Genomic DNA, 24,896 nt, shown 5'->3' with positions numbered 1-24,896 from the left:
GCAGGATGACTGTATGTGGTCTACAAGAGCCACACTATCAATATAATGTCACAGATGGGTAGAAATTTAAAAAACGGATTTTTTACTGTTCAAGCTATTTTGGGGTGTTATGATAATACAGGTGTTGGTGGATTTGTAAGAGTTTATAATATTTAACAATGTGGCACATAAAGTGTATATTTCTACACTGTTACTGGATAAGAATATCCCAAAAATCAGTGTAGAATTTCTAAAGTCAAAAAGACTGGGGCAGGAGAGAAGGTGGGGCAGGGGTGGGGTTAGAGAACTCCCACTGTCTAGTTCTTGGATGTTATTTAATTTTTATAAATATAACTAACTTATTTTTTCTGGGATCCATTACAGTTGGCAGGTTTGTGAGGTGCAGGCCTACTTCCCCTAAAGTTGAGGTTATCCAGGTTGCCAGTTTTCATAAAAGGAAAAGTTACTGAGTTGTTCCATTCTAGGGGTTAGTATGTCATCAGCAACCCTTTTTTTTTTTTTTTGATATTCTGTTGCTTTCAGAATTATATATTGAAGAAAGTTTCTTTAAGAATTGAATTACATAAAGAGATTTATTGGAAATGCTATTATTTTATACTTGAAATCTTTCATTTCTGTATAGGACTTTAATGTATAAAGGAAAATTTTTATTAAATGTTAGCATCTAAAAAGTTAGCACTTTCAGTTGTATTTTGAGTTTATGTATACTTTTGCTAACATGACATTTCTAACTAAAACTTTATTTTAGAAAAAGAAAAAAACTTTTTTCTGGCATTTGAATTTCCTTTGACAGTGATCCTTTTTGGATTGATAGTAAACCTTTTCTGTCTCTCCTGTACTTACGGTGGTACACCTAATTCTGTGCTTTGGGTTGAAAAAAATTAAGCTCTCTATGGTAACAGGATGTTGTAACAAATGGGGCAAATGACTTTGAAGCAAAAATAAAAATTAAATTTGAGAATAAGGTAAACAACCATGTCTATTTAATTTTGTAAAAATATTTTTAATAAATATGCTTGTTTTTAGTACACTGAGTGTTTGCCCTTTTTAAATTTCTAATTTATACTATTTATTTTTACTAATCTGAAAGCATTGCATAATTTTATTTTCTTTTATAATGTTTTATTGTTTATGCTGTTACAGTTGTCCCAATTTTTCCCCTTTTACCTGCCTCCACCCATCCCACCCACTCCACTTCCATAGTCAGTCCCCACACCGTTGTCCATTTCCGTGGGTCCTTCATATATATGTTTTTTGCATTTGCATAATTTTACAGTGTGGTCAAAGGGTCTATATATTTCCCATTAATTCTCTTTTCGTAAATATAGAATTGGTTTGTGTTAGTTTTACTAGTAGATCTAGAAAATTTAGGTTGTGTTTTTTGAGTAATAAAGTCTCAAATCTATGCCTGTTTCATCTATTTGGATATGTTAGCTTTTTCCCAGTGAATTTTTTTTTGTTTAAAAATGTTTTGTACAAGTGGTACATCTATTCCTCAGTAACTGACCAGAAGGCACATGAACAAAGAAACATTTCAGTGAAGAAAGTTAAGGTGTCATTTTCCACCCCTCTGTGACAGTGAAATGTTTTTATAATGCTGATGTTACTACCCAGTTTTTAATCCTTGTCTAGTTTTTTATAACTGTGTAGTTACAGTTAATGTAGTTAAGTGCCTTGTAAGCATTTTTCAATTACATTTATTGCACAGATCTTTAAATATAATTCATTTGTATATATGCAACAGATTTTAAAAATATTTCTAGTACTATACGAGGGGGGACCCCCCAATAATCAGAATTATCTTCTGGAGGGTGGGCCCCTTGTCTACCGGCTTCCCCCATTAGATGGATATTCTAGGAACCCATCTGTAGCAGTGTACCAGCTGGTGGTGTTGTAAGAGGCTGCTTTTGGCTTCAGTGAATTTTTTTTGAAGACGCTTTCAACACATTTGCCCATTTCATGATCAGTGATTTCCAAGCACACCTGCCCACACTGCGCTGAGTGGTCAGCAGTTTTTAACCAAAAACAGCATGACCCCTACACAGCACCCTACCTATTCACCCAATCTCGCCCCAAAAGACTTTTTTTTTTTGTTGTTTTTTTTTTCCTGGATGAAAAAATGTCCTCAAAGGGAAATGGTTTGCCATTGTGGAAGAGGTAAAACAAAAAACAGCAGAAGCACTAAAAAGCATCATAATCGATGAATTCAAAAACTATTTTGAGCAGTGGGAAAAAACAAATGTCTCAATAGGTATATTGCATCAAAAGGAAAGTACTTTGAAGGTAACTGAAGTTTAAACATGTAAGAATAAATACACAAGTTCTGGTATTTTGGGGGGCCCCTCCTCGTACAACTGGAAATAAATATTTTCACATTTGCTCAGTATTTAACCTTTGAATGTCACATTAATGTAGAAGGAGTGAAGATAAAAATCAAATCTATTAAAACATAAATTTGAATTAAATCATAAAGGTTCTGTGGTTCATTAACTGAACTATTAAGAAATTGATTTGTAAAGTTCAAATTCAAGTGGATTTTAAAATAATTGCTTACTTAGAATATGGAAACATTTATTGATAAACAATGAGCAATATTTGACAGGGGAACTGTCAACTTTAAGATTATCTACTGATTTGCCAAGTATCAAGTAGGTGTCTAGCTTTACTCTGTATAATCTCTTTTATGCTTACAAGATGTCACAGCATATATTTTTACTAATGCCCTTTTTTTATTCTATCACTAATAAATCTTGTATTATTTATCATTAATAACTGAATTAAAAAGAGCTTCCAATTTGATTTCTTTTAAGTTTCATTTTTAAAAGTCTTTTAACAACTTGAACAGAGTTGTGAATAAGATATTGTGGTTCTTTGGGAAGGCTCCATTATATGTACTTCAGTAATCAAAAGCATCTAGTGGAATGTATACTGTGGTATCTTCTCAGGAAAGCTGCATTAGGTATTTAAAATATGATTTATTGCATTCTCACTATGCACATCAGTTGTTAGCTGTCATAGTCACAGATTTGGTGAGAGTAAATAACCTTAGTATTATAAAGGTGGAGATTATAAATCTCTTGCACAGTTAGAAGTGCTATGCTCTATTTTTTATTCTGTCAGTGCAGAGACTTTAAAAATGCTGATTGCATAGTTGTCTTTAATTGACAAGTTTAGATATCATTTGCCTTTTTTCAGTAAAAGTAGAGCATATATTTGATAAACATTAAACTAATATTTTGCTTCATTGACTTTAATTAGAAATTATATAAATAAAACATTTAGAACGATGTTTGTCAAGTACAACTCATTTTTAAAAATTAATACAGTGAAAAGGCAGAATAGCAAACCTCATTTAAAATTTACTTTGAAGCTCAGTGTTTTTGCTTTCTTAGTTGTCTCCCACCTCCCTCCCTTCTCCCTCCCTTCTCTGTTCAAATGGAGAGGATATAAGGAGAGTACAGGAGCAGCAGGTCTTAAGCGAAAGCGTTCCCAAGGTACAGTAATTGTAGTTTTATTTCTCCATGTAGTTTTATTCCTGGCTTCTAGCATTTAGTTGTATTTAGAGCATTCAGTTGTATTTAAAGCATAGAAATTATTAATATTAGTATTTAAAGCATAGGAATGTATATACATTGTGCTATTTTGTTTAGTGTTAATTATAAGTGGTATAAAATTTGGAAATGGTGTATGTAGTCCAATAAAGAGATATTCACCAATATTAAGAATAAAAGTTTGTTGACCTAAAACTATTCTCTTAATATTTTGATGTTGTAATTTCAGTGTTTTAACCATATGTTGCTCAAAACTATTTTAACAAAAATATGATTTAGAAACATTAAAAAGGCTTAGAGTAGTGACTTGGATTGGCCATAGAATTAGAAAAGTAAGTAATTATTAAACTTATGCAAAAGCTTTTTTACTTTATGAAAAGTTCTTTTATTTTGAAAGAACTGAGTTTATATGTTTTCTTTGGAACTGAAGATATTATTAATATTTGTTATGTTAACTGCATCTTGGTCTTATGTTCAGTGTTAGTAATGTGCCTTGGCCAGTAAGTTAAATATAAATTGGTTTCTCATAAATTTTTGAATTAACATTTGTAATATAACTAAGAAGTATGTTTTCCTGGAGTGGATTTACTTTTCTATGTATTCTATTAGGAAATAGATTTACATAAAAATGTCCTAGGGGAAAAAAAAAAAATGTCCTAGGATCTTAGATCTTGACCAAAGCTATATATCCTTTCATATTTAGCTTGAGGTTATTCTCAGCCCGTCTTCAAATCAAAAGAATTAGACTGTGCCAGTAACTAGTTTTGTGTCAAGTCACTTAAATCTCTTGGTACCTCTGTATCTTTCTACATAATGGGAGATAATATCTTGCTTAAAGAGGATTATAAGAAAGTAAATCAGGCAAATGATTTGTAGGTGCCTGGTTTTCTGAAGATGAGTATGTGAAGTATTTTACTTCTACACCAGAGATAGAGGAAACATTTAAGTTCTCAAAAGATGAGAATTATCAGATTATGAATTGGTGGACGTTACAACAAATTTCTTGATTTCATTGCTTCCACAAACATGACAAAATTTGTGACACATGTCAGGCACTTGTTAGGACACTGTGTTTGGTGCTTGTGATGCAAAATAATCAAGACATAGTTTCTGCCTTACAGCTTATGTATTTCTGGAACATATTGGTTTGATTTTTTTTTTTTTTTAGCTCATTTTTACCAAGCATAACTCAGTTACAGAAATACAATAACTATACTGATTTGAACATCATAGTAGAAAAAATTCTTTCATATTTTTTCAAGTATATTTTATTGATTATGTTGTTACAGTTGTCCCAATTATTCCCTCTTTACCCCCCTCTGCCTTGTTGGTACTCACCTTCCCTCCAGCAGTCCCACCCATTAGTTCATGTCCATGGGTTGTGCATCGAAGTTCTTTGGTTTTTCCCTTTCCTATACCATTCTTAACATGCCCCTGTCTGTTTTGTTCCTACCAGTTATGCTGCTTAATCCCTTACCTTTTCCCCCATTCTCCCCCTTCTCCCTCCCAGCTGATAACCCTCTAAATGATCTCCATACCTATGATTCTGTTCCTATTCTGGTTGTTTGCTTAGTTTTTTTTGTTGTTTTATAGATTCTGTTATTGATAGTTGTGAGTTTGTCGTCATTTTAATGTTCATAGTTTTGATCGCCTTTTTCTTAAATAAGTTATTTTAACATTTCATGTAATAATGGCTTGGTGATGATGAATTCCTTTAGCTTTACTTTGGGAAACATTTTATCTGCCCTTCCATTCTAAATGATAACTTTGCTGGATAGAGTAATCTTGGTTGTAGGTCCATGCTTTTCATCGCATTGAACACTTCTTGCCAGTCCCTTCTTGCCTGCAAAATTTCTTTTGAGAAATCAGCTGATAGTTGTATGGGAACTCCTTTGTAGGTAACTTTCTATTTTTCTCCTACTGCTTTTAAGATTCTCTCTTTATCTTGAACCTTTGGCATTTTAATTACGATGTGTCTTGGTGTGGTCCTCTTCGAGTCCAACTTGTTTGGGACTCCCTCTACTTCCTGGATTTGTATGTGTATCATATTTCCTTTGCCAAATTAGGGAAATTTTTCTTCATTATTTTTTCAAAAAAGTTTTAAATTTCTTGCTCCTCTTCTCCTTTTGGCACCCAAAGTTGTCCCAGAGGGTCCTAAGCCTCTCCTTGTTTTGTTTTTCATTCTTGTTTCTTCTTTCTGTCCTGGTTGCATGTTTATTTCTTCCTTTTTTTCCAAATTGTTGATTTGAATCATGGCTTTGTTCCTTTCACTGTTGGTTCCCTGTATATTTTTCTTTATTTCACTTTGCATAACCTTCATTTCTTCCTTTATTCTTTTTCCTGCCATATTCAGTGAGATCTCTGAGCATCCTGATCACCAGTGTTTTAAACTGCATCTCATAGCTTGGCTATCTCTGTTTCATTTCATTCTTTTTCTGGGTTTCTGGTCAGTTCTTTCATTTGGGGCATATTTCTTTGCCCCCTCAATCTGGCAGTCTCCCTATTGTTTCTGTGTATTAGAAAGAGCTGCATTTACTCCCTTTCTTAGTGTGCCCTATGTAGCAAAGGCACCTGCAAATTGTGCAGGGTGGACCCTTGGGTAATTGCCAGTGCAGGGCAACCCACTTCACCACTTTGCGGCTCTATTTGTGGTTGTGGGCTCGGGGAGGGGACATTGGTGCTACCTGGCTTCTGACAATTTGCCCAGCTTTTGCCCTACTTCCAGTCCTTTCACCCACTTCCTGTATGCAGTTGGCACCCTGGGATTTGTGTACATTCTAAGATCCTGCAGGCCCTTTAAGCAGCAAAAATCCAGCAGTTTCTTCTGCTGCCCCAACCCCCACTGGATTTTACAGCCAGAGGTAAAGGGGTTTTATCTTCCCAGTGCTAGACCCCGGGCTGTGCAGTCTGGCCTAGGGCTGGGATCGCTCGCTCCCATGGTGTCCCTCCTGATTTTTATCTACCACACATTAATGTAGGACCCTCCGTTCTACTGCCACCACCACCACTTCTCTGCACCACACTGCCTCTCTGCCCCATCTCCAACCCCACCTCCCCTACTCATAGTCCTGGTTCCTTGTGTTTCAGATCTGGTTGTAATTCTTTCTATGGTTGTGCAAGGAGGCAAAGTGCATCTGCCTACACCCCTATCTTGACCAGAAGCATATCTGATTTCTTATTAAAACATTTTCAATTTTGGATTTCTGTTATAGTGAGCAATACCCAGTGATAATTGGCTTTAATATCCATTCTAAAATACCTTATATTCTAATAAATTAGATGATTTTCTTCCCAGTTTAAAGATAATTTTTTCCCTATAAGTCTTGTTTTATTTTGCACTGAATGAAATTTTCACAGATCCAAAAATAAAATCAATAGAAATGGAACTTAAGTATTGGTGTCAAAGTTGTTGAGGACTTTCATGAAGGTATATGTTTCTTATACTTAAGGGATGGTACATCACCTAGGAAAGCAGTATTTTAGTCCTCAAAATGCATTAACTACAAGTTAGAGATTAAAATTATGGTAGGTAGGCCACTTATTCCATGTTGTTAATAATAAGTTTTCATAAAATAATGTCCCTGTCCATTACTTGCTTCACATCAATATGTGTGTCAGCATAATAGTTTTTATTGAACTAGATTCAAATAAGGATTCAAAAATCTGTATTATAATTTTTCACACAAAGAAGTTTGTCTTGGAGGCCTTCAAATTAATTTTTCCTTTTTTGCAACAGCTATTCATAGTCTCAAGTTGAGTCGAAACCACGTGGACTGGCACAGTGTGGATGAAGTATATCTTTATAGTGATGCAACAACATCTAAAATTGCAAGAACAGTTACCCAAAAACTGGGATTCTCTAAAGGTAATTGTTAAATATTACTATCACTTGTCAAAACTTGACAGTTACTGCCTTGTTAAATGAAACTTGTATTAAGATGCTTGAGTTAACATGTGAATAATTATATACTTAGAATGATCTTACAAGATTAATAAATATATTTCTAAAAGCAGTTAAACCCAAGGTACTGGTATGGAAATGAAACATAGTGACTGAAACATAGTATTAAGGAAGATGAAGACTGAAAATTCTTCATTGGACTAAATGAAATGAAGGTTATTGGTGACTTCAGTGAATTGATGGGGCAGAAGCCAGTGTGGCATGGGTTGAAGCTTAAGTACAAGGTGAAGAAATGGAGGCAGAGTTAATAGACAGCTATTTAAAACACTTGACTAAAAGAAAAAAAAAGAGGGAATGATACCTGGGGAAGATACAGGAGCATTATCAAAGAATACATTTTAAAAAAAGTTTTTGTCATGTCTGATATAATATTTTTAGTATCCCATTTTTTGTTTTAACTTATTTGATAACAGGTGTGCTTGAGTATCTTCTTATATGTTCATTAGTTGTATTTGTTTGTGAATAACCTCATATCTTTATCCTGTTTTGCTATTTGAATGGTTGTCTTTTCACTTTTGATAAGTAAGCTCTCTTTGTACACTCAGGTAATTAACTTGTGCATCATATTTTGTAATATTTTTCCATTTGTTATTAATTTTTTATTTTTGCTTTATGGTATCTTTTCCTAGAGAAGTTCGAAATTTTTAGGTATTCAGTCCTTCTGTCTTTCCTTCTCTCCTTCCTTCCTTCCTTCCTTTTCTTTTGCCTTATGGTTTCTGGCTTTGGTGTCCTGTTTAATTTAGCACTTTATGTATGTCATCTTACAAATTTTATCTCTTCCCAGCCCAGTGAACTATTTTTGTAGTATTTTCTTGTCTTCTTTCTTTCAATACATTATGAGAATGCTGTTTTTGGAATGAACAGTGAACTTAAAGTCATAACTTTTCTACAGCATCAAGTAGTGGGACCAGACTTCATAGAGGCTATGTAGAAGAAGCCACATTAGAAGACAAGCCATCACAGACTACCCATATTGTATTTGTTGTGCATGGCATTGGGCAGAAGATGGACCAAGGGAGAATTATCAAAAATACGGCCATGTGAGTTATTTGATGAATACATTCTCCATCTAGTCTAGAATGCAAACTTCATTCCTTATCTTCTTTCACCTTTCCAAGTGATTTAGTAGACCTGTCTGCTTGCCTAATCATTATATGGTTTCTGTCACTATTTGAGAACTATAATAGTGATGCTTGTAGTACAGGATTATGTAAATTTACCATAGATAAGGACAGTATTTTAAGCAAATGTAATGTTTCTGTCTTTATAACTCAAAATCAGCATTCCCCAATCTCATCACTATTGACATTTTTGACCAGATAATTCTTTGTGATGGGTGGCTGGCCTATGAGTTGTAGGGTATTTAACAACATCCCCTGACTTTTACCAACAAGATGCAAATAGAACCCCTAGTTGTGGCAACCAAGAATGTCTACAGACATTGCCAAGTGTCCTCTGGAAGAATAAATTGTCCATGGTTGAGAACCACTAGTCCAAACGACCTTTTTTTTTAAATCCTCACCTGAGGACACACTTTTTATTGATTTTAGAGAGTGGAAGAGAGAGACATTAATGTGAGAGAGAAACATTAATCATTTTCCTCCCTTATGTGCCTTGACTGAGGAAAAGGGACCACTGAACTACCTATTTGCCAAAAATAAAGAATTATTAATCTTTTTTGGTATGATAGTACTGAATAGGTTATGTTTTCTTTACATTTTAGAAATAAATAATAAACTACAGATGAAATAATGTGATGTCAGCAATTTGCCTTAAAGTATTATGGGGGAAAGGTGCTACGATAGGAGTTTGAGGGAATGATAGCATTATTGCGTATCTTGATTGTGGTGGTGCTATCCACAAGATTAGCAGACATTTGGTCCTGTCCAAAATGTCCATAGAGCCCTAGCCAGTGTGGCTAGGTTGGAGTATCTTCTTGTACACAAAAGGTGAGTTCAATTCCCAATTAGGGCACATGCCTATGTTGCAGGCTAGACTCTCAATCAGGGCACATATGGGAGGCAACTGATGTCTGTCTGTCTATCTCTCCCTCCCTCCCTCCCTCCTTCTCTCCCTCTCCTCCACACCCCTTCTCTTCTTCCTTCCTTCTCTCCCTCTTCCCCCTTCCTCTCGCTCTAAAAAAGAGCAATGAAAAAATGTGCTTGGGTGATCACTTTTTAAAAACGCAACAGTACGTACATAGGGACATTTGGTCCACACCAAAAGGTCCTTGATACTTGCTCCTGTCCAGAACATCCATGGAGACTTTGGGTCCATGTCAACCAATCTACCTAATCCCATGTTCCATGACCAGCTAGGCTACGTAGGCAAGAAAGAGTATTATTGGCAGTCATAGAGCCACAACACAATTATTGGACCAATAAAACATGGTAGTATCTTTTATGTATAAATCCTATAAACCAAAAGCATATATAAAGTGTTATGGGCTGTTTAAACTCAGCAACATTTTTTTTAAGCATGGCCATTTTGGACAGGACCAAATATGAAGGAACATTTGGCATGGACAAAATATGCTTTGAAATGAACTGTTGTATATTGCAGTGGAAATTGAAACATAATTGGACATAGTTATAAGCAAGTTGGAAGTTGTTATAATTAAAGATGCTTTATACCATGTAAATACATATATGAAGTTACTCTAATAAAGTTTTGTTTTATTTTTATTTTGTTTGGGTTTTTTTAGGATGAGAGAAGCTGCTAGAAAAATGGAAGAAAGGCATTTTTCCAACCACGCAACCCATGTTGAATTTCTGCCTGTTGAGTGGCGGTCAAAACTTACTCTTGATGGAGGTATATTATGTTTAAAAATTAAATGGTTGAGCTAATGGCAACTAAGTGATGCTCATTGGAAACAAAGAGTCTTTAATTTGGTTGTCTTGAGGTATATTCATTCTTTGTTCTATATTATTTAAGAAAATAAAATCCATTGATCTTTAAAATAATCATTATCAACTTATATTATTTTGAAGTACCATATAGATTTCACAGACAGCAGTTTTCATGCGTGCCCTCTGGATGAAGGGCAGGAGTGCGTGGTATATGGAGGGAACAAAATGTTTTCTAAAGTTTTTGACAAAAAAAAGTACTTTGTCAATACTTTTAGAAGTCCAGTACACTATGCACTGCACTATAGAGCCACCTAATTGTCAATACTATTAAAACACTGTTGTCACAATTCCTCATATGCTTAAATTTTCTTCCTAATATTCCTTACCTATATTTGGAAGATAAATATCAGGTCTTTTGTTTTCTTTTGTGGTTTTCCTACATTCCCTGGGCTCTTTCCTTCCTTGAAGAACTGTTAGCCAGAATATGCATATCTTTACACAAAGTTATAGCCTTTCAATATGAAAACCATTAAAATAGAATGTTTAGGTTATTTATATAATCTGGAAAATTAGAGAGTTGTACTAGATAAAATAGCGGCTGCCATTTGTGGAGTCTTTACTGTGTGCCTGGCACTTTACAGTTCATTTTCACAGAATATCTCATTTAATTTTCTCACAAATTTATGAAATACCTACTTTATTTACTCTGTTTTATTGTTAAGGAAACTGAAACTCAGGTAAAGGTGAATTTAAGAATAAATAGCAAGCAGAATCTAGATTCATATGATGTCAGAACCCTTATTCATCACATAGCTAAATTGCCTCCATGGGTGATGTCCAAGGATTCTTTCAAATCTGATTCTGTCTCCTAGTCTGGAATGTCAGTTATTACTTATAGACCACAGTGGCATCAAAAGTTGTAATAACTTTAAAACAAAAATGCTAGGGACCAAAGAAGACTTCTCAGCAGCAACAGCTCATATGTAAATTCTAGTGTAAAAACACTACCTTTTGGGCTTTTTCCATTCATCCAGATAAGTTTCTTAGGCTGCTTAGGAATGTAGACAACATTGATTAATTCACATTTAATAAAACCCTAAAGTTCATAGTTTTCTGTTAGATTTTAAATATTAGGATAGAATCTTGAAGGTGGCATTATGCTGAGTGAAAGATACTAAAGGAAAAACACCACTGTTTATCTCTATTCTCAGTACTTAGGACTCCGAATGTGGGGGGATTATCCCCATACTACAAATTGTCTCATTCTTGGTAGACACCAGTTCTGACATTACCCAGAAACAATGCAGAGAGATTAAGGGCACTGTCCCACAAGACTCCCCCCAATCACAAGTCCCAGATTGTCACTTATAATTTTTACTGACCAGCAATAAGTTGGTGGGGTGTCCCATGACCCCATCCTGAGGCTCAATAATTTATAAGAATGATTTAACAAAATTCAGGGAAACACTGACTTATATTTACTGGTCTAAAGGATATTGCAGAGGATACAGATGAGCAGCCAGGTGAAGAACCCTGTGTCAGCAAGGTGCGGGAATTTCATGTCGCCTTCCAGTATACTACCTTCTAGTATATCCATGGGTTCACCAACCTGAAATTTCTCCAAATCCTATTGTTTAGGGTTTTCATGGAGGTTCCATTATGTAGGCATAATTGATTAAATCATTGGCTGTTGACAGTTGATTCAGTCTCCCCTCCCCTGAGGTCAGGGGATAAGGCAGAAAATTCAACCCTCTAATGACATGATTGGTTCCTCTGGCTACCAGCCACATCTTCCAAGAGTCACTCATTAGCATAAACTAAGGTATAGTTGAAAGGGGCTTATTATGAATAATAAAAGACATATACCTCTCATTCCTATCACTCAGGAAATTACAGGGTTTTAGCAATCTTGTGCCAGAAACCAGAGACAGAAACTATAAATATATGTTTCTTATTATATCACAGTCTCAGAAGCCAGAAAATAGATCAGTAGATGCCAGGGTTTATGGGAAGGCAGGAGGTTGAATTAAAAAGAGCAGGCAGCAAGCATATGGGAGTTTTTTAGGGTGATGGAGCAGTTCTCTATCCTGATCATGGTAATAATTATGTAAAACCATATGTGCATTAAACCTAAGAATTAATTTTACTGTTTGTAAATTTTAAAATAATGATAAAGGTATTTACCTATGGCAAGTATCATTATGCTCAGGAAGAGGCTAAAGATGTCACTCTTTTTTTTTTTTAAGTATATTTTATTGATTATGCTGTTACAGTTGTCCCAATTTCTTTTCCCCTTGCTCCCCTCTGCCCTTCCCCCCAGCCCACTCCCCTTTGGTTTATGTCCACTGATCATGAATATAAGTTCTTTGGCTTCACCCTTTCCTATACTATTTTTTACATCCTCCTGTATATTTTGTACCTTCCAATTATGCTTCTTAATCCCTGCACCATTTCCCCATTTCTCCCCTTTCCCCTCCCAGATAACCCTCCAAATGATCCTCATACCTATGATTCTGCTTGTTTGCTTAGTCTGTTATTGTTTTTATATTTTTTAGATTCTGTTATTGATAGTTGTGAGTTGTCATTTTAATGTTCATAGTATTGATAGTCTTTTTCTTTTTAAGTATATTTTATTGATTATGTTAGAGTAGTTACAATTTTTTTCCCCTTTGCTCCCCTCCACCCAGTACCCCCCTTCCCTCCAGCAATCCCACTCCCCTTAGTTCCTTATCCATGGGCCATGCATATAAGTTCTTTGGCTTCACCCTTTCCTGTATTATTCTTAACTTCCCCCTGTCTATTTTGTACCAACTGATTATGCTTCTTAATCCCTGCACCATTTCCCCGTTTCTCCTCCTTCCCCCTCCTAGCTGATAACCCTCCAAATGATCCACATACCTATGATTCTGTTCCTATTCTGGTTTGCTTAGTTGGATTTTGTTTTTATTTTTTAGATTCAGTTGTTGATAGTTGTGAGTTTGTTGTCATTTTAGTGTTGATAGTTTTGGTCGTCTTTTCCTTAAATAAGTCCCTTTAACATTTTATATAATAATGGCTTGGTGGTGATGAACTCCTTTAGCTTTACTTTGTCTGGGAAACACTTTATCTGCCCTTCCATTCTAAATGATAGCTTTGTTAGATAGAGTAATCTTGGTTGTAGGTCCACCATGCTTTTCATCACGTTGAATACTTCTTGCCAGTCCCTTCTTGTCTGCAAAATTTCTTTTGAGGAATCAGCTGATAGTCTTATGGGAATTCCTTTGTAGGTAACTCTTCTTTTCTCCTGCTGCTTTTAACATTTCTCTATCTTTAACCTTTGATATTTTTATTATGATATATCTAGGTGTGGTTCTCTTTGGGTCTAGCTTGTTTGGGACTCTGTGCTTTCTGACTTGTATGTCTATTTCCTTTGCCAAATTAGGGAAGTTTTCCTTCATTATTTTTTCATATAAGTTTTCAACATCTTGCTCTTCCTTTTCTCCTTCTGGTATTCCTTTGACTCAGATGTTGGCATGTTTAAAGTTTTCCCAGATGTTCCTAAGCCTCTCCTCATTTTTTTTCAGTTCTTGTTTCCTCATTCTGTACTGAAGTTGACTGCTTATTTCTTCCTAATGTTCCAAATCATTGATTTGAATCCTGGTTTCCTTCCCTTCACCATTGGTTTTGTGTGGATTTTGCTTTGTTTCACTTAGCATAGCTTTAGCTTCTTCCCTTATGCATTTGCCATATTCAATCATGTCTGTCAAGTCTGTGAGCATTGTTATCCCCAGTGTTTTGAACTCTTCATCTGTTAGGTTTACTGTCTCTGTCACTTAGTTCTCCCACTGGAACCTTGATCTGCTTCCTCTTTTGGTCCATACTTCTCTGCCTTCTCAACTTGACAGCTTCTTGTGTTTGCCTCTGTGTCTTAGTTAGAGCTGTCACACCTGTTATGTTGTAAGGGAAGGAGCCTTAGGTATTCCTCAGTACAGGGCTACCTATTTCACCACGTTGTGGTGCTGTATGTGGGGGAGGGGTCTGAGAGGGAACAATGCCGCTCGCTCAGCGCTCGTCCCTTTTCAGGTACTTCTACCACTTCCCGTATGGGACTGGAGCCTCTCTAGCTCTTGCCCTGGTTATGGTTCCCAAAGTGGGTGGCTTTGCAGACATTCTAGGTTTGTGGAGACCCTCTAAACAAATGGACTGTGCTGAGAGACTGGCAGTTTCTTCCACCGCCCATACCCCCACTGGTTTTCACAGTCAGAAGCAATGAGGCTTTATTTTCCCCTGGTGTGGAACCATGAGCTGCATGGTCTGATCTGGGACTGGGCTCGCTCCCCAGGTGTCCCTCCCTACTTTAATAATGTGTGACTATGCTTTCCACTGGCCGGCCACAGCCTCTGCCTTGCTGATGCCACCACTACCACCACACAGCATCTTCTCTGCCCTGGCTCTGCCCTCTCCTACATGTCTAGATGAGTATTACTTTTTTATATCTTTGTTTATTGGACTTCCATGCAGTTCTATATTCTGGTAGTTCTGGCTGTTTTTAGTTTTGAGGTAGTTGTATTAGGATGTCACTCTTTCAACAAATATTCTACTTGAAGTCTTAGCTGGTGCAATATAATAAGAAAAAGAAAAATATTTTTAAGGAATGGAAGATATGTTTTTATTTGCAAGTCATATGATTGTCTACACAGAATATACAAAAAGTCTACAGAAAAATTTTTAGAATTAAAAAGACAGTTTTTCAAAGTTGTGAAACAGAAGATCTATACGGAGGGGAGAAAATAGGTTACAGTTGCGAGTACATGGAATAGAGAGTTTATTCTTGTATTATTTATTAATTATTGTATTATTTTACATATGAAGAGCTGTAAACTTACTTTTGCCCTACCCTGTATAAAAATAACTGCATTTCTACATACAAGCGCAATTAAAAACAGCATAAAAATATAAGGTTTCTAGAAATCTGATAAAATATGTACATTTATATTAAAAATGAAAAACTTATAAATACACTTTAAGTATAAAGACAATCTTCTTAGATTGGATGACTTGATATCATAGGAATGTTAATTATCCTAAATTGATTTATAGATTCCATGCAATTTCAATCAAAATCCCAATAGGGTTTTTCATGAAATTTGACAAGATGATTCTAAAATTATTATAGAAGAGCAAAGACCCCAAAATAGCCAGGATATAGAACAAGAGGAGGAGGAGGGGAGTCGAGTTCTAGTAGGTAGTTGGGACCTATTATTTAACTTTTGTAGTAAAGACAATTTAGTTTAGGCCCAAGGATAGGCCAGTGCACCAAACTAGACACTTTCTAAAACAGACCTGCTCTTGGTTTGAAAACCTGGTACATGACTGAGCTGGTGTTGGAGATCATTGGTGAAAGGATGGCCTATTCCATAAATGGTGCCTGGTAACTGGTTATCCTATGGGGGAGAAAGTAAAAACAATCCCTACCTCACATTCCAAATGGATCAAAGACAACATATGAAAACCAGGACTTTATAAAGTATTTAAAAAGTATATAGTAGAGTATCTTCTTAAGACAGAAAAACACAACCACAAATTAGCATGAATAAATTTGATTAAAATTAAGAGCTTCTATTTTTCAGTAGACGTAAAGAGTGAAAGACAGACCAAAAACTGGGAAAAGGTGCTGCAACAGAGTAACAGATATAACCACCGAAAGATTAATATCCAGAATAAAAAATAGAAAACTTAAATGGAGAGAGATACACACACAGCATATTCATGTGTGTGTTTTATATTTTAAATATATATTTTACATAATATATATACTGTGCATCTCACTAGTCTAATAATCGAGGAAATGTAAATTAAAACTACAATAAAATATCATTGACACTCAACGGTTTGGCAAAAATTTAAAGTGAGGCTGTACAGCAATGAGGACATATAGCAATGAGGATTCTCATTCACTATTGGTGAGAATGTAAATTGGTACAATCACTTTCAAAGACAATTTGCCATTATCTTGTCAAGTTGAATGTGTATGTGTCCTATGACAAAGCAGTTTCACTCCTAGATACATATATTAATATACCCTAAAGAAAACCTTACTCGTGAACCAAGAGCATAGTTTATATTAGTAAAAAAACTAGAAACAGCCCAAATGTCTTTCAAAGAAAAATGGATCAATTGTGACATATGTAGAGAGTGAATGAATGGATTACAGCTCTATGCATTATTATTGATGAATCTTAGAAACATAATATTGGAGGTGAAACAGACCATGGACAATAACTGAATTTACAGTGTTCAAAACAACCAAAATGAAATAAAATATTTAGGCTCTGGTACATAATAAATGCTACAGAAATAGGCTAAAATTATTAATATTAATAGCCATTAAGGAAATCTATAAAGAAAAGCAAGAATGTGATTAACACAGATGTCTCATTGGTGGTTACTTCTGGGTAGGATGTCATCATTCAGGGGTTTCATACTGGGTGTTTCAAAGATACTTGCAATATTGTTGAGCTAGGTAGTAAGAGCATGTTTTCCTTTTTATAAATCATTCTTTCAGCTGTACATATATATTAAATATCTTTTTTGTATATTTCACAGTAAAATCTTTTGGAAATTTATTAAAATGACATTTAAACTTTATATCAGCATGATAGTCACACCTTTCACTTTTACTATTTAAAAATAGGCACAGGTTATAAATGTTGTGCTAACCATGCATGAAGAGTCACAGTATTCTTTTTTAAATCTTTGACAACTCTTCTTGCTTTGCTTGAATAATTGCCTTTCCATCATTATCACAATTTATAAAAATGGGAAATAAGTAAAAATAAAATAACTTAAACCGATGCAGCGAAGATGAAAGGAATTGTACTAGAGTAAAAATAATAAGCTTTCTCCTGCCCACCTTGTGCTTTGAAATCATGGCATTTATCCAAGCATAGGACTTTTTTGTAGTATTTTTATAAGAAATGCACATTTTTCTGCATCTCTAATCACCTTATTAGGCATTTAATAGAATAGGTCCCAAGGTAGAATTTCTATAGGTTAGCTGTAACGCAAAGAATGCTGCATGTTTGCAATGCAGTTTATGTAACAGGTTTTTTTTTTCAAAAGTAAATTACACCAACTTATATTGTTTACTGCTGATGCCCAGTGCCGTTTTGCGTTTGTGCATGTTTGTAATTTGACAGCTCTTCCTCATAGGATATTTGCTTAACTATAGATAAATGTAAAGTATAAAGAAACTTTTTAATTTGTTGCTGGTTTCCCACCAGTGCCTGTAGGCATGCAACGTGGGTATTGTCAGGGGCAAAGAAGAGAAAGGAAACGGAAAAGGAGGTACAGAAAGAGTAAGATAGTGTCCCTTAATGTTTGTTCCAAGAGTAGAGAAGAACTGGTTTTGCTCTGGGTTAGTCTTGAATATTGAAATGTTACCTTAAGGAGCTGTTATTTCAGGGAATGTGATTTTTTGCACAATTATTTTCCCTAAAACAGATATTTTCTCTAAGCTTTGTTTGTTTGTTTGTTTTTATTTGTAGACACTGTTGATTCCATTACTCCAGACAAAGTACGAGGTTTAAGGGATATGTTGAACAGCAGTGCAATGGACATAATGTATTATACTAGCCCACTTTATAGAGATGAAGTAAGTATCATGATTATCTTGTTGCTGTTGGGTACTTTAGAGTGATAGCATATGTGTCCTGAATTTTAACATGTTATGTTTTTTTTTTTACAAGCAAATAAGAAATTACAGGAATCCATTAACCTATAAGTAGCCTGTATTTATAGTGAATTTGATCATCTTCAGACTGCACATTGAGACCTTTAATAAAATGAATGATTTTGGAAGTGGAAGATTGGTTAGAAAATAGCTCTAAAAATCAGTTTTCATAAATCTGATCAATTATATCTATGACTGTTGTCCTCACAAGAGTTTTAGACAGAAATTTCCTTCAAATTTTTTGTTTATAATAGACTTGCTCTTATTGTCGTTTCTGTAGTGAATTTGTGTAGTCCTCAAACAGTAATGTTGCTCATGTATGACAGAAGCAACACTAATGAATGGGGGTGAGGGCTAAAAGTTTATTCAGAGGAATGAAAGAATCTCTACCCCTGAATTCTGTCACTTTATTGGTAAGGGAAAAGGAATTGTTTCATAGGAATAACCTTGTCAGTTACCTGACATGTATTCACTCGTGGAATCCTCAAAACCCTATGAGGTAGATAACGATTAGTATCTGCATACAAAGGATGGAGAAACTGGTGCAGGAGTAATTTATCAGTAGAGCTACTCTGTGCTGCTCCAAGAAAATACATTTCTGATTTTGTTCACTTGAAGTCACTCCCTGACTTAATCCAGGATATTCTTTACATGGCTACAGAAATATTGCCACAGAAAATTCCTTCTTTCCTGGCTGCTATCTTCTTAGGATATTTCTTCATTTCTCTTTTCTAAATTCCTTCATCTCCTTACACCAGTATTGGGCAAGGTCTTTGATCTGATTACAATAGGAAAAGCAGCTACATGGAGAACTGCTTTTTTTGCACCTAATTCTAGCCAATGAAGGTTTAGTTGATAAAGTTGAATACTGATAATTTGCATATTCATAGTTTTTTATAGTGTCTAGTGGGAATTGTTAGCTATGCCCTAAAGGGACGCCGCGGGGGCCAGATAAAAGAGAATGGCTGATAGGATATTACTGTACACACACACACCCCATATTTATATGCCTTACACACACACACACACACACACACACACACACACACACATCATTGGTAGTACTCCTAAGAAGGTATCCTGACTATTGCTCCCAAGAAGGTATCCTGACTATTGAAGGCTTAAACTACTGAAGCGTAATGAGGGTTTTACATTTTATGTTGACGCTAATAGCAACAAAAACTAGAAAGAGAAAAGTGTCATTAGCCTTTGGCTAATGATGACTAAGAAAGTGGTCACTTTCTATTTTGCTCTTATAATCTTTAAAGATAATTATCCTCAGAATGAAATTAAATAAAACAGATAATTTAGTAGAAAGAGGGAAATGGAAAAAGAACACTGGTGTTTTAAATTAATTTTTTGATTCAGTTGATTTCATGGAAAAGCACTGAGAACTTGTGACTGAGATTCATCAGCAATTTTTAGCAATGTTTCCCAAACATCCCTAATTAGAACAGTCACTTAGCGTGCTTATTAAAAATGCAGGCATAAACAGAACCCCATGGAGGAACCTTGGAATTTAGGGTCTTAATGTGAATTTATGATTTGAAATATGTTGGTGTGTATATAAATATTATCTATATATTTAAGTGTATATTGTTTACACATGCATATGTTTCCTATTTCTGTCCACTGAAAGGGCCAGGAAGCAGACACCCCAATTTAATGAGCACAACCTAATACTCAGACCTTTTCCCCTATTATTCCCCGCTAAGAAAAACTAGAATTACTTGGGAAAAAATGGCTGATTCTAAGGCACAAGGATAGGCACAAGTCAAAGATAAAACGACTTGTTATGACAAAAAGTAGGAAAATACTCAAAAGAATGAGGGGCAGGTCACAAGGTCAGGAGTCAGATTTAAAAAGCACATCCCCCTAGCCAAATCTGGAACAATTTGAGCACAAAATAATTATTACTTATTATAAGGAATTAGTAGTACTTTATACAGACATAATAAGGGCAATATAATAAGGGGATTCTAAATCATTGAAAAATTTATAAGTTCATGCCAATTATAAGTAGATAAACAAATGGGGTAAGGGAGGTCTTTTTATAGCAGAATGCCAAGGGCTTATTGGTAAATGTAGGTGGAATGCTGGAGTTGTAAAATCCTCAATTTGCAGCTATCATGGCAGGGTCAGGTAAGAGAGGGTTGGGCAAGAATCATCAATGGATGCTAAATTGAGGGCAAAATTTTGTTGAGAAATGGGATGGTCTTAATGTGTATTCTCACAGATTGTGTATTAGTTAAAAAATGAGGGAAGGTATACAGTGGGGAAATGAGGCAGCACCATTCCTGGGTGCTACTGAGGGACTCTCAGAGGACACAAGATCATTTATGCAGTATTTCAGTCATGAGAAAACATCACATAAACACAAACAGAGGTAGTTAAAATTAAAAAGTAGGATGAGACTGTGTCCTTTTAAGATCTCAACATTATAAAAGACAAAGACTGGCTGACAAAAATGTTCCAGATTAAAGAAGGCTAAGGAGACAGGAAATAGCTAAAGACAACATCTCATCCTGGATTGTATTCTGCACTGGATGGGATAAAATACCCCAAAGGATATTATTAGATCAATTGACAATTTTAAATGTGAATATTCAATTAGATGAAATATTTTATCAAAGTAAATTTATGAAGTCAATAACTACAATATGTTTATGGAAGAGAATATTTCTGGTCTTAGGAAATATACACTGGAGGATTTAGGGGTAAGGGACCATGACACCTGTAATATCTTCAAATACTTTACCAAAAAAAAAAAAAGCCCTGGATGGTGTGGCTCAGTGGATTGAGTGCCAGCCTGTGAACTAAAGGGTCACCGGTTCAATTCCCAGTCAGGTTGCATGCCTGGGTTGCAGGCCAGGTCCCCTGGTTGGAGGCATGTGAGAGGCAACTGATCAATGTTTCTCTCTCTCTCTCTTGCTCCCTCCTCTTCTCTCTCTTAAAATAAATATTTTTTTTTAAGTGTACATGTGTGTTAGAAACAGAACAAGTAATAAAACAGGCTAAAATGCTAATAGATGAATTGGGTAAAAGGTATATGGATGACCTGTGTGCTATTTTTATTTTGCAACATTTTATAAATTTGAAATGATTTTCAAATAAAAAGTTAAAATGACAGAGAGTTTCTCAGGTTTCTCCTGGAAGTTCCAAAGCAGTAGGTCTGAGGTAGAGCCTGTATGTGTTTTGAACAGTTCTGCAGGTGATACCATCAGAGAAGTGTGGGAAACGTTGCTAAGGCATTGTGACAAAAGAAAACAAGAAAAATTTAGTGAGAAGTGGGCAAAAATCTTTCTTATCTTTAAGGAAAGAAAACTCATCCTGCAAATCAAAGTCCATTTAGTAACAACGTTGGTTATAGGTAGTGTCTTAGAATAAGTTATTTTTCAACAGTATATGTTTTTCTAGGGAAGTTGTGATAAATAGCAGCCAGCAGTTGTTTAGGATTAATTCATGCCTAGTGAATGACCCTTGTTTGATTGATGGGCATATGGAAGAGTCAAATAGATACAGATTCAAAACCTGCCAGTTCCCTAGCTATGTAACCTTAGATCTAATTTCTCACTTTCTCAGCTTCCTCACTTATAAAATGGACATAAAATACATACCAGGTAGAGGTTGCCGTAAGGACTAAAGATATACATATATATGTTTATAAAGTAATTCCTTGTCCTTATATTTTCAACTTGTGATTACGTGTATATGTCTTTATGTATTTCAAGGGCTACCACTTTAAAAAAGGGAATAGACTTATTTTTTTAACTCTAGAAAGTAAAATAAGTATCAGTGAGTAAAAAATACGGAAAGGAACACATTTGTTTACTATTGAATAGCTAGTAACTAATGCTGGCTTTAAAAAGTAGAATATTACAAAGAAAAAAATTATAAATAAGGTGATGGGTTTAAACTTTATTGTGTTAATCATTTTACAATACATACATATATTAAACTTTTAATATAATGTTATATGTCAATTATATCTCAGTAAAACTGGGGGAAAAATTTTAAATGTAGAAGTGACCACCGTAGAGATACTACTAGTAGATGCTGAGCAACTTGTCAGGGATGCTACTGAAGGGACTTCTCCCTTCACAGTAGTTTAAATTAGATCATCTCTGAGGTCCTTTTTCACTCATGACTCTGACGGTGCCCATGGAAAGATCCTAACTCATGATTGTGCAAATAATCACTAAAAAAACCAAACAAGCAAACAAAAAACCATGGTTAGGAAAAAAGTTTTGTATATAAATCAGTACTTCTCAGGTCATAGTTTCTGAGAACCAGTTTTAAAAACAGAACTAATACCAGACTTTCAAAACATCATCAGAGAACTGTATATCTTGCACACATCTGAACTCTTCAATGGCTTTTAAAAATGAAAAATTATGAAGAAAATTGTCATGACAGTATCTTGCCATTGTTATTTGAAATTTGTTTAATGGAAGTCTATTGTAACTAATAAACATAATTTTTAAAAAATAATTAAATGATGTATGACTAAAACTATCAATTATTTTTTCCCATTAATATTTCCTGAAGCAGGGAGGACAAAGGATTAATTATATTCATCAGCCATATTTAAGATGTTTGGATTTTCTCTTAAAACTGCTGGGATTTTTGTTGGGGGGTGGATTCTTCATAAATTTTAACTGTTGAGCTGTAGTTATGAGATTTAGAAACTCTTAAGCTTTTGAAAAGTCATTTAATGCCTACTGTGTACGAGGTTAGCTGAGTTGATTAGGTAATATTATAGAGCTAATAAAATTTAAAATTGCAGAATATATCATTAATCTTGGTCCAGATATCCCAAATGTATATACTTTGTCACAAAGGGATCCTAACTAGGATAATATAATTGGATCAGATAGAAGAAAGGGAAACCTAATTAGAAAAACAAAAACAAAAAACCTAATTTGAGTAGAATTTTTGCATAAAACATAGAGGTAGATTGCTCCCTTTGCTAGTGAGTGGATGATTTATAAAATCATTTAGAGATAGTGCAAAACCATTTTAAAAGTTGACTTTCAAAATAATAATATATTGACTACAAATGTTTCTGTATTATGCAAGGTACAAGCAAAGATTAAAAATGCTATCTCTAGATATGTTCTGATAGGGAAATATAAAGGCCATTTTTGTTCAAGTATATGATTATTAAAACAGATGAAAGCATCAGCTCTTCAGAAACTGTCCGTTCTGTTTCATTCTGTGATGGAATATTTTAATGTCAAATAGATTTTCTTTGTCTTAAATATTTACCCTTGGATTTTTAGCCATATGTGATTGATGGACTAAGGAAGAATTGAGTATAGTGAGAGATGCTTTAAGTATTTAAAATATGAAATAAATTAATCACTGGTAGAGATACTGGTAGATACTTTTCTTTAAATTGTTTTAAATTTTAATTTGGAGGGGTTGGTATTTTAAAAAACAAGTAGATTAGGTACCTTTCTCCAGAGTTCTTAAGTATGTACCTTTTAGTGTTTCTAAATTTACATGGTTTGAGTCTTAAAACCCGCCTTCAAAAAGTAAAAACTATTAACAGATGTTGCTTTTAAAGAAATTTATCTTATCTAAACATTAGCTTTTTCTACAATTTTAGATTTGTAAATCAGAAAAAGTAAAATTTCAAGAGTTTGTTGATATTTGGTATCAAAGCCAAGTCATTATATTATCAAAGCCAAAATATTACATTATAGCTCCTTTTGAACAGAGCATGTGTTTGAATATCAGTCACACTGCCTACTCCTGGAACTGTTTTGACTAGAATTACCTACAACCCATGTCTTAGAAGATTTGTATGTGCCTTTGCCATGAAAGCAGTAGTTTCCAAAATGTGGCCCCTAGAACTGCTGAATCAGAAACTCTGGGATGGAGCCTAGTAAGCTGTATTTAACAAGCCTTCCACATGACTCTGATGCACACTGAACATTGGAGAACCATTGCTTTAAAGCATGGGATTTTTTTGCTTTTCCTCAGGAAAAAAATTTAAACGTCCAATTAAAGTAAAATTGTTGCATTTCTCCCCAGAACCAGGACAGCTTATTATCATTTTGTCCTTCTCTTCCTTCATTGGCTGAATATGTTTCATCAGACCAGTATGTGGTTTCAGTAGCTCTAACCAAACCTGGTTGCATGGTAGAGCTCTGAGATGTCAACAACCAAAGAGAACACCTTACATTCATTCGTATCTCTGCTGATCCTGCTAAGCATGAATGCTCAAATGATTTTCAGTTTATGTCAGCAGGTAGCAAACATTCAGTAAAATCTAATGGAGTCTAGATGTCCTGGTGATAAAATACTAAGACTGAAAACAGAAGAAACACATAACTTAATATTTGTATGTTGGAGTAACAGCTGGCATATTAAGAACCACTGAAATGAGAAATTGAATCATTAATTATAATAGACAGCGATGATAGGAGGAGGAGAGAACAGCCTACAACTCAGGTCAGAGCCCAGTATGGATTTGAGTAACAAAAGAACCTTCTTCTGACTTTATGATATATTTCAGTAATGTTTGTTAAAGCTAAATTTCCCACATTATTAACCTCTAAACCTCCAAAAGCCCTGCTTTCCAGCCATGTAAAACAACTTTCTACTCATATGTATGTTACCAACTTTTAGGAATTTTGGACTATCAGGTAGATTGACATTAGCTTTTTCTTTTAATCATACAGTGGCATTTCATTACATCATTCTTATCTAAGTGCATCATGCAATAATATATATAATATGTTAGAATACTTGTTATCATAAACTCAGTTTTCTAAAATGTACTATGGACTAAAACTACAAGGTACAAAAATTTACAA

At 34.7% G+C, this 24,896-nt stretch overlaps 1 protein-coding gene across 4 annotated transcripts in view; it reads left to right on the top strand.

The window, feature by feature from the left end:
• The window catches only part of DDHD1 (DDHD domain containing 1), an 80,983-nt gene that overhangs the window by 30,416 nt on the left and 25,671 nt on the right, over nt 1-24,896 (top strand). For all 4 annotated transcript variants that reach the window (XM_090270897.1, XM_090270895.1, XM_090270896.1 and 1 more), the window contains 4 exons: nt 7,288-7,416; nt 8,405-8,552; nt 10,217-10,323; nt 17,888-17,994. In XM_090270897.1, coding sequence (XP_090127023.1) covers nt 7,288-7,416; nt 8,405-8,552; nt 10,217-10,323; nt 17,888-17,994 — 491 coding nt within the window. The remainder of the gene's footprint in view (nt 1-7,287; nt 7,417-8,404; nt 8,553-10,216; nt 10,324-17,887; nt 17,995-24,896) is intronic.

The sequence above is a fragment of the Furipterus horrens genome, unplaced genomic scaffold (assembly GCF_987537825.1).
Source record: "Furipterus horrens unplaced genomic scaffold, mFurHor1.1.pri manual_scaffold_3, whole genome shotgun sequence".
NCBI lineage: Eukaryota > Metazoa > Chordata > Mammalia > Chiroptera > Furipteridae > Furipterus > Furipterus horrens.
This window is presented reverse-complemented; position numbering and strand designations above follow the sequence as displayed.